Source organism: Diabrotica virgifera, chromosome 5 (assembly GCF_917563875.1).
Source record: "Diabrotica virgifera virgifera chromosome 5, PGI_DIABVI_V3a".
Taxonomy (NCBI): Eukaryota; Metazoa; Arthropoda; class Insecta; order Coleoptera; family Chrysomelidae; genus Diabrotica; species Diabrotica virgifera.
Window position 1 is genome coordinate 209,957,394 of NC_065447.1, and position 10,177 is coordinate 209,967,570.

At 34.2% G+C, this 10,177-nt stretch overlaps 1 protein-coding gene across 1 annotated transcript; it reads left to right on the forward strand.

The window, feature by feature from the left end:
• Window positions 1–1,649: 1,649 nt before the first annotated feature.
• On the forward strand, window positions 1,650–5,584 carry LOC126884583 (uncharacterized). The gene is made up of 2 exons (XM_050650575.1): window positions 1,650–1,857; window positions 2,121–5,584. Exon 2 carries the CDS (start codon window positions 4,169–4,171, stop codon window positions 5,582–5,584), a length of 1,416 nt encoding a protein of 471 aa, XP_050506532.1. The 5' UTR covers window positions 1,650–1,857; window positions 2,121–4,168.
• The last annotated feature ends 4,593 nt before the right edge of the window (window positions 5,585–10,177 follow it).

The window sequence follows — 10,177 nt, forward strand, 5'->3', positions numbered from 1 at the left end:
TTTTTTTCAGAAATCTAGTTTTCTTTGGAAAATATTAAATACAAGTATGCATTTTTAATCCTGTATTACAAAATTAGACCAAATTAGCAACAGAATGGCGAAAACCGCATGTCGATATCTTTTTTCTATATCGAGATATTTTAAGAAACGTGTAAATTTTAAACATAACTGATGCTGTCACCGGTAAACGAATTTCCGGAAATCAAAGTAGAAGCAAGTAGTGTGCTGTGGAAAAAAATAGAGCATAGCACTTGCGGAGGTTCGACAGAAGTGAATACTTCTTATATATTCGATTAGATTCGGTTCGATTCAATTCGATTACATTCGATTAGATTTAATTTTATTTAATATATATCTTATACCTATAATTTAATACATATACATAATATTTACCCAATTTAATACATATACTAGTGATTTTACCCGTTAATTTTAGGATTATTAAATATAAAGTTACATAAAGCTTTAAATTATTTTTCTTGATAAAGTAACCAATATTTTTTTCAATTTGGCGAAAAATTTAATTACTCATGAAGTATAGTAAATACTTCGTGTAAATTTGAATCGTAAATAATGCATGGAAAGGTTCGTTTATTATTAGATAGGTACTCCCGTTAAAGGGGAAGCCCTTATACAAAAGTAACCTTTTTAAAGTTGTTAATACATTATTCCTTTTAACCTACATATCCTCAAATTGTATTTTTAAACATTTTATTTATTTTATATAATAATAATTCAATTCACTATCAAATTTGAAATAATTTTTTTTTAGTTTGTTAATCCTAAAATTAAAGGGTAAAATCACTAGTGTTTGTCAAACATAGCAAAGAGTTTAAAAATCTCACAATCGCCATAAAACCTCATGGTGATTGTAAGATTTTCAAACTCTTTGCTACGTTTGACAAATCATATATATTGTGTATTAAATTGGGTATATATTATAAATTAAATTATAGGCATAATTGGTATATTCTTAAATAAAATTAAATCTAATCGAATGGAATCGAATTGAATCGAACCGAATATAATCGAATCTATACGAAATATTCACTTCTGTCGGCACTCCGCAAGTGCTACGCTCTAATTTTTTTCCATAGCACACTACTTGCCTTCATTTTGATTTCCTGAACTTCGTTTACCGGTAACATGTTATGTTATGTTTATGTTATCAGTTATGTTTCTAATTTATACGTTTCTTAAAATATCTCGAGATAGAAAAAAGTATCGACATACGGTTTTCGCTATCCTGTTGCTAATTTGGTCTAATTTTGTAATACAGGATTAAAAATGCCTACTTGTATTTAATATTTTCCAAAGAAAACTAGATTTCTGAAAAAAATAAAATAGCGCCTCCTATCTGGTATATTACTTATTAGGCTGTTTCGAAATTATAACTCTTACATGGGCGAAAAAGAGCTGTTTTCAACGAGACCAAGTTTGCAAAAATCATTTTTTCATAACAAAGTTCCCACTCACCCCACCTCTTATTTGCAAAGGCAGACTTAAAGTTGTGAAATAAAATATGCGCAGAATTTTATGAAGAATATGATGATCTAATCTCCAGTGCCCTGTAGCGTTCCGCTACGTTTACGAGTAGCCACTCCCGACAACCGTAATAATTAACATCGAATAACAAAAAGTTACCTTACGATCGAGGTAGGAAAATGAAAACAGAATTAGTGCTAGCTAACCAACGACTTAAGAAGGTCAAATACAGACAAATATGTGTTGGAGAAAAAACGGCAGATGTCATACATAAAAGAATAGGAGATATTCAATAAATCTATTTTGGAATTGCAATTACAAAGCAAGCTAAATATATCTGTAAAGATATAATATACCTAAAATGAACGTCTGGTAAGTGATTTTATTTTAAAAATTTCTTTTGGAAATTTAGGAAACACATATATCAAAATGAATAATTTTATACCTTAAAAAGTCAAATCTAGCAAAGCTACTTTTAGAAATATATTACTTAAGTAATAATGTAATTTCATTTTGGATAAATGACCTTCCCATTTATGTGGAAGAATATGTTCGGTTATCTTTTGTAACCGGTCTGTCTCACCTTGTATCCAGGAAAAAATTTCTAGATACCTAATGAGAACCTCTCTTTTTAGCCGTACCTAGAGAATTATAAAATAGAACCAAGCTTTTAATATCCCACAAAGACAACTTATATGGAAAATGCACTAAGAATAACATTCCTATTAATTATCCGGAACGTAAATCTTCCCTAAGATGTGTATACTCATAGAGCCGCTTACCGTCTGATAAACCGGCACGTCCATAAGCCAACACTTGGAATTAGAGCTGAAGGAATTTCATCTAGATTGGAACAAAGATAAGTGTACTTAATTAATGTTCTCATTTATAGACCGAATTGTGTTCCGCAATATATTATATATTTATTCTACATTTGTTGTTAAGCATTAGATTATTTTTTAACTTCCCTTATCATATCTTTTACTATCGGTTGTGTCTACACAACAAATAATATTTTGTCAATTTTTCATCTAAATCTCAATGCATGTAAGGGAACATAAGTACTTATAGACCTAGAGCATTGGTCTCTATAGGGTTCATTACATAATAACTTAGGTATTGTGGTAGATAATATACAAGTATATTAATACGGTATTATGAAGAATATCATCTGGTTCTGTTGACTAGCACTCACTATTGTTTTTCTGTCTCTTTATTGTTTGTATCTGAAAGAAACGTAAACTCATAGAAATCATTTAATAGTCGGAAACTTTTACGTTATCTGCTTATATCTTGGCAACCAAAATTTTAACATTACTCATATTCATTATTTATATTATTAATTAAATTTTACTATTATATATTCATCTTGCAAGCCAATGTTTTACATTATTATACATTATTTATATTTTTAGCTAGAAATTTTACATTATATATATATACATTAGTTACCAAAATCTTACTTTACATATATCTAGGTATTTTTTTTTACACAATAAAAATAAGGTATACCTATTGGGTTTGTATCATTTCACCTGCACCTGATATCTCTCAACTATATGTGTTCATATAATATTTTATTTCAGGATTAAGTTATTTGGATTGTTTATATCTTTCTCCTTATTTCTCTCTCTCTCTTTCTCTCTCTCTCTCTTTCCCCCTCTCTCTCTCTCTCTCTCTCTCTATATCTCTCTCTCTCTCTATATATATATATATATATATCTCTCTCTCTCTATATCTCTCTCTCTCTTTTCTAGTCTCCCACACTGTTCTATCAACGAAGTAAAGGCTCTAAAAGGCATTTACTTCTGGCGCCCATCTTTGGTTTATTGATCATAGGTCAGTTCTTTTCTTTTAAGTATTTCATTACTTTTTAATTTTTCTGGTTTCTTCCTTTATCACTATCTCTTTCTCCCCTAAACAACAGCACGAAAATAAGCCGATCTCCACTTCCTGAGCTTTTACGTCTCATCCTCATCCTCATAATTAATTTGTTATCTTCATTCTAATTTTAACTTGTTAAGCCGTTTCTCACTACTCCTTTCTCTTCATCAATCAAATTTTAGTACCAAAAAAAATATAACCCTACTATAAGGGTTACAAAGTGGCGAGCCCATCGTGGAGCTGTTGTTTTTCATTTAGGTGGTTATTTAGTGTTAGTTACACTACATTCTCTTATTCAATTTGGTTATTGCGAATTATCACTTACAGTTTGTTTATTGTTTTGGAATAAAAAAAAAAAGAAAAAGTTGATAGTAGCAGTGTATCATTTTGTTTTTTTTTGAGAGAGTATACAGGTGTAAGGGAAATTATTTTAGAATTGAGGATATAGCATGAATTGTTGGGTGGTATACGAACATAAGTTAAAAGGTAATATATAAATGTTTATTGAAGGTGACGTCAATATTTAATAAACTGAATTTTTACATTTTTATACGTTACATATTTTTTGGTATCTTATAATTATTATGATATCCTGTACTGGCACTTGTATCCACACAATTATATATTTTGGGTTATAGGTATATGTTTATTAGGTTCTGATTTCTATCTCAATTTTAGATTACTGTATGCGATTAAATTTGCGGGCTTTGTGCCAGTTGTAAAATTTTTTTTTATTGAGTTTATCTATCTAACCTTCATTGGGGTGTTTTGTCTTGATACTGAAAGTTTCTTTTTTAAAATGTCCACTTTTAAAGTTGATCATTTACTGGTAAAAGAGTTAGATTACGAGCTTAAAATCCGAAGTATTGATGTTACTGAATATCCTACCGTCGAGGGTAAACGCAAAATATTGCGTGGAGCTCTGCGACAGGAGAAGGAAAATAGGAGTTTTCGGCAAATTTCTTCCTCCTGTATTCCCTTTGACAAACATAAGGAGGAGATTGAGGACACACTGAAAGACCTTACCCAGAAAATCGGGATATTCAGGGGTACAATACTGGATCCTACCTTTGCTAGATTGTCGTCTAGAGTAGCTCATTTATCTGAACGAGTAAGTCGCTTAGAGTGTGATACCGATGAACAGGAATTATACCAGAAAACCGTCGCAGTCAAAATCTTGGATATTGAAGGTGACCTCGATGCTCGGGGAAACCCAGCTGCTACCTCCACTCCAAATGCACCCATACACAATGCGTCACCCTTCCCATTTTCTAAATCTGCCCAAGTTCATAAATGGGGTATTTCTTTTTCTGGTACAGGTGATCGTGATACTGTTGTCGCTTTCTTAGAGAAAGTTGAATGTTTGCGAATCTCTAGATGTATTCCAGAGGATGACTTATTTGCAGCCTCCGCTGAGTTGTTTACCGGTCCTGCGTTCACTTGGTTTATGAATAATCGCTCTAACCTTTCTTGCTGGAAAGATCTGGTGCAAAAACTTAAAGCTGATTTCCTACCATATTCCTACCAAGATGATCTTTTGGATGACATTAAAAAGCGGAAACAACTCCAGAATGAACCCGTTACTATGTTTATCAACAACATCCTTGGGTTGTGTAATCGTCTTGACATTCCTCTCACGGAATCCGAAAAGGTAAGAATCATCATGAAATCTTTGTTACCCTCATATCACTCTCAACTAGCTCTTGTAGAAATCCGTAGTATCGACGAACTTACGGAAAAATGTAAGCGGTTAGAAGAAACATTTTCTTGGTCTAATCAACCCTCAACTGTAGTTTCGTCTCGTCCTTTCCCGTCTTCTAGTCAGAATTCCTTTTCACGAAATCGATCATGGCAAAATAAAGTACCGAAACACAATGTATCTACCGTTACCTCCACGATCGTATGTTGGAATTGTTATACTCAGGGACATGCCTTCTCTGCATGCCCAAACCCCAGATTGCGTCCCTTTTGTTTTGGGTGTGGCCTTGAAAATACCACTAAACCCAACTGTAGGAATTGTCAGGGAAACGGTCGTTTAGAGGATTGTACCCTGAGCCCTCCTCTGACAGTCTCTCCATCAGGGAATTCCGTAACTTCCATAAACAATACAGGACTCAACACGTCAAGCCCTCCCGTACTTTCTACCAGTCGAAAAGGGAAAGGTATTTCGTCCAAAAGGACAACAACTTCAAACAAGAACCTATCTCAAGATTAAGTTTTCTGAAGCAGACACCCTTTAATGTCGAATCAGATAATGATAGTGTTTCTTTCTCAGTATCTTCATTAAATCTCCCATCTCCTTGTCTCGAGCAAGAACTTAACTCTGCGTTAATTCCGTTACCTTTACCTTCTTCTTCCAGAAAAATTAAGGAAGGAGATACCTGTCTACCTTTATCTCAATTTTCTGGCAACACCATAGTGATTGATAAAACAACCTTAGATTTAAATTCTCTATTAGTTAGGAAACATAACGATAATCGTCCGTATCTCCCTATCGAAGTATTAGGTCAATCTTGTTTAGCACTTCTAGACAGTGGTTCAAACATATCTTTACTAGGTTCTTTATCTCTTCGTTTAATAGACAACGATAAAGTCAAAGTTAACCCGATTTCTTCTCTTCAAGTATCGACTGCTGATGGTACTGTACAACCCATCACGGGAAAATTCGTAACAGAAGTCTCTGTAGCGAATATACGCAGAAATGTTACTTTTTATGTTATCCCCTCAGTGCAAAATTCAGTTATCCTTGGAATGGACTTTCTTAATGTTTTTAATAGCACACTTAACTGCTCTGATTTTTCTATGTCTATATCTTCATTTAATATTTCGAGCTTGAATGCCGTACAAGATTTTTCTAGTTTATCAAATGAGGAACAAAATCAGTTACAAGAAACTATCTCCAAGTTTAATTCTATCTCCTCTACGGATAAGTTAGGCCGTACTACCTTGCTTTCCCATTCTATTGAAGTGAATAATCCCACACCATTTAGGCAATACCAATATCCGATACCCCAAGCGTGGCAAAAAGATTTAGACCAAGAGATTGATGAAATGCTTAAACTTAATATCATCGAACCGTCTACCTCTTCCTATAGTAGTCCATTATGGCTCACGAAAAAAAAGAATGGATCATTTAGGGTCTGTTTTGATGGACGTAAGTTAAACAGCATCACAGTAAATCGGGATGCTTACCCGATCCCTCGAATTGATATTATCTTGAGCAAACTTCAAAACTCGAAGTTCATATCGTCTATAGATCTTTCAAAAGCTTTTTTACAAATACCTCTTAGTACTGAAAGTAGGAAATATACCGCTTTTGCCGTCAACGGTAAAGGATTGTTTCAATTTGTAACAATGCCTTTTGGGTTAGTATCTGCTCCCCAAACTATGTGTCGTCTCATGGATATAGTAATAGGTCCTCAGTTAGAGCCCTACGTGTTTTATTATCTTGATGATATCTTGGTAGTCACCCCGGATTTTTCTACTCATATCGAAATTTTGAATAAATTATTTGTCCGGTTAAAAGAGGCAAATTTAACGGTTAATCTTGATAAATGTCAATTTTGTCGACCAAGTTTGAAGTTTTTAGGCTATATGGTTGATAACCAGGGTCTTAGGACAGACCCTGAAAAGGTCGCCGCTATAAGAGATTTTCCCATCCCAAAAACTACCACCCAAGTTCGCAGAATTTTAGGCATGTGTGGATATTATCGTCGGTTTGTTCCGTCTTATTCTACCTTACTATCACCCCTTACTGATCTTCTGAAGGATAGGAAAAAAGGCCAAACGATTATTTGGACTCCTGAGGCCGATGAAGCGTTTAGGCGCGTTAAAGATGCACTAACGAGCGCTCCAGTCATGATCTCACCTAATTTTAACGAACATTTTTATCTGATGACCGATTGTTCTAACACCGCTTCTGGTGGCGTGCTATTTCAGGTGAAAGATGGCTCTGAACACCCAATAGCTTATACAAGTAAGAAACTGAATAAGGCGCAGAAAAACTATTCGACTACGGAGAAAGAACTATTAGCTATTATTCAGGGTTTAGAAGCTTTTCGTTATTATTTAGAGGGTCGTAATTTCACGATAATTACGGACCATAGTTCTTTGGTATGGCTTCACGGCATGAAAAACCCTTCTCAGAGACTTTCCCGATGGATATGTAAACTGACTGCCTATTCGTATAAGATTGTCCATCGAAAGGCAGCCGGAGTAGTGGTTGCTGATGCTCTTTCCCGTGTTTTTGATATTAATGTTTTAGATCTATCTTCATTAACTCCTGATGCGTGGTATCAAAATATGGTCGATAAGGTTACTCAAGACCCACAAAGATATCCCGATTTTAAGGTGGAGAACAATGTGCTGTACAAACACATTTTAAGTCCTGTTGAGGTATTATCGAATATGACCGAATGGAAAATAGTTGTACCTACGCCAAACAGGGAAAATATTTTGCGTATGTGTCATGACGAAGTTACTGCTGGCCATTTTGGTTTCTATAAAACTTACCACCGTATTGCTGAGTTATATTATTGGCCTGGCATGCGCAAATCCATTAAAAGGTACATCTCTAAATGCATAGTTTGTGCTACTTGTAAACCAAGTAACTTACCACAAGCTGGTCTTATGGGTTCTTTTAGAAATATTAATTTCCCTTGGCAGATGATTTCTCTCGATTTAATTGGTCCATACCCTCGTAGCTATACAGGAAATACTTATTGTCTCGTAGTAGTGGACTATTTCACCAAATTTCCTTTGGTTTGCCCTCTTCGGAAAGCCACAGTCCCAGCAATTATTAAGTATTTGGAAGAACAAGTATTTTTAGTATTTGGTGTTCCTCAAATTGTCTCCTGTGACAATGGGCCCCAATTTATCTCGAACGCTTTCAAGACTCTTATGTCCAAATATAGGGTGCAGAAGATTTTCTATAATGCTGCATATCACCCTCAAGCGAACCACTCAGAACGTGTAAATCGTAGTATTGTTACCGCTTTAAGGTCTTATACATTTGAGGACCATAGGTCGTGGGATCAATACATTCATTCTGTTGCCCAAGCCATAAGGACTTCCACTCACGAGGTCACTAAATGTTCTCCCGCGTATCTTAACTTTGGTCGAAATGTTCCTCTCTCAGGCGATTATTTTGGTTTAATTTCCGATAATGCAACTACTTTACCACAAGTTTCTGAGAATCTTCATCGACTAGAGGATCTCCAAAACCTACCCCCTATATTTGCCGATATTCGGAAGAGATTGAAATCTTCTTATTTACGTTCCCAGAAATATTATAATTTAAGGAAAAGACCGTTACGTTTTTATCCTGGAGACCGAGTCCTAAAACGAAATTTTGTGAAATCAAGTAAAAATGATGCCATAGCGGCGAAATTTTGTCAGAAGTATATTCAATGTACGGTTTTAAAAGTCATATCGCCTCTTGTCTATGAACTAAAAGACAATTCGTCCAATAAACGAATTGGTCGTTTTCATGTCAAAGATCTCCTACCTGATAAAACAGTCATGGATTCTGAGTCCTCGACCTCAGAGGATGATTAGGTATTAACTTGCGTTCTGCATTAATTTTGGAACCTTTTATCGCAGTCTGCAACTTGCTAGTTTCCTAAAAAAAAACTCTTATTTTTGCTATTTGGTAATTATTATTTTTACCTCTGCTCTTGATTTTACCTTTGATAGTTAAGTTGTTCACATATATTATGGACTCAGCGTTTGCACAGGGAATGTCATAACATTTGTCTGGTGTAATAAATGCATTATACAGGGTATTCCATTATTATCACTTCTCAAAATATTAGACTGTTATAGGTAAATTGCTTTTAAATATTGTCTTTTCACTTTTATTAGTAAATTTTGTTGTATATGGGTATATAGGTGTATCTAAGCATAATACGTGGGTTCGAATTCGTTGATCAAATTCCGGATTAGATCGTTAGCGGATTTCGTAATCCATGCTATATTTTGTGATGGATGTACTTTTACCTGGAGTCGCTATGTGGCGAATATGGTCGTTGACCATCTTCGGTTCTGTAGCATAGATTAAGTCTTCATCAAGTTATACAATGGATTTTTTTCTTGTACAAGGCGATAACCCAATACCTTTAATATTAATTTCGTTGATGGTTGTTATATCAATAATTTTGGAAGATACATTCATTAGCTGTTGTTTAGTGACTACTCTAATATTTGATTTTCGTTTTCTTACGCATTGGTCCACTATAGTAGTCCAGTTCGGACCTCTTCTGTCATTGATTTTAGGAACTGATCTATAAATATACGGTTTCAGATGAAATTGTTTGATTTTGGTTCTTAAATTTTAGTTTTACCTTTGAGAAATTGTAGTTAAGAACTTACTTGTGTTGATGCTTATACATGTGTTAGTATAAAAATACACTGATTATCAAACGTTTTGGTATATCGTACACTGAAATCAGCTGTAGCCTTAGGCTATAGATTTATCGGATACAGATATTAAGTTAGGTTATCTTTAGGTTACCTTTCAATGATTATTACCTGTGATTATATTAAGTCAATTCGGGAATGGATTATGAATTATACTGACGGAACCATATTTGGATGGATACGATAATGGCTATCCATTTGTGGAACTGTTTAGTTTGTCCATTTTTTGTTTTGCTGTGCATTCTTAACTAGCTGGTTTATATCTACATTGGATATATAATATATTTAACTTAGCGTATCGTACTTCACTTTATCTTATCTTATCTTATCTTACCTAAGAGAGTTATGTTACATCTCTATTTCCTTACCTTAAGTTATCTTTGATACCATG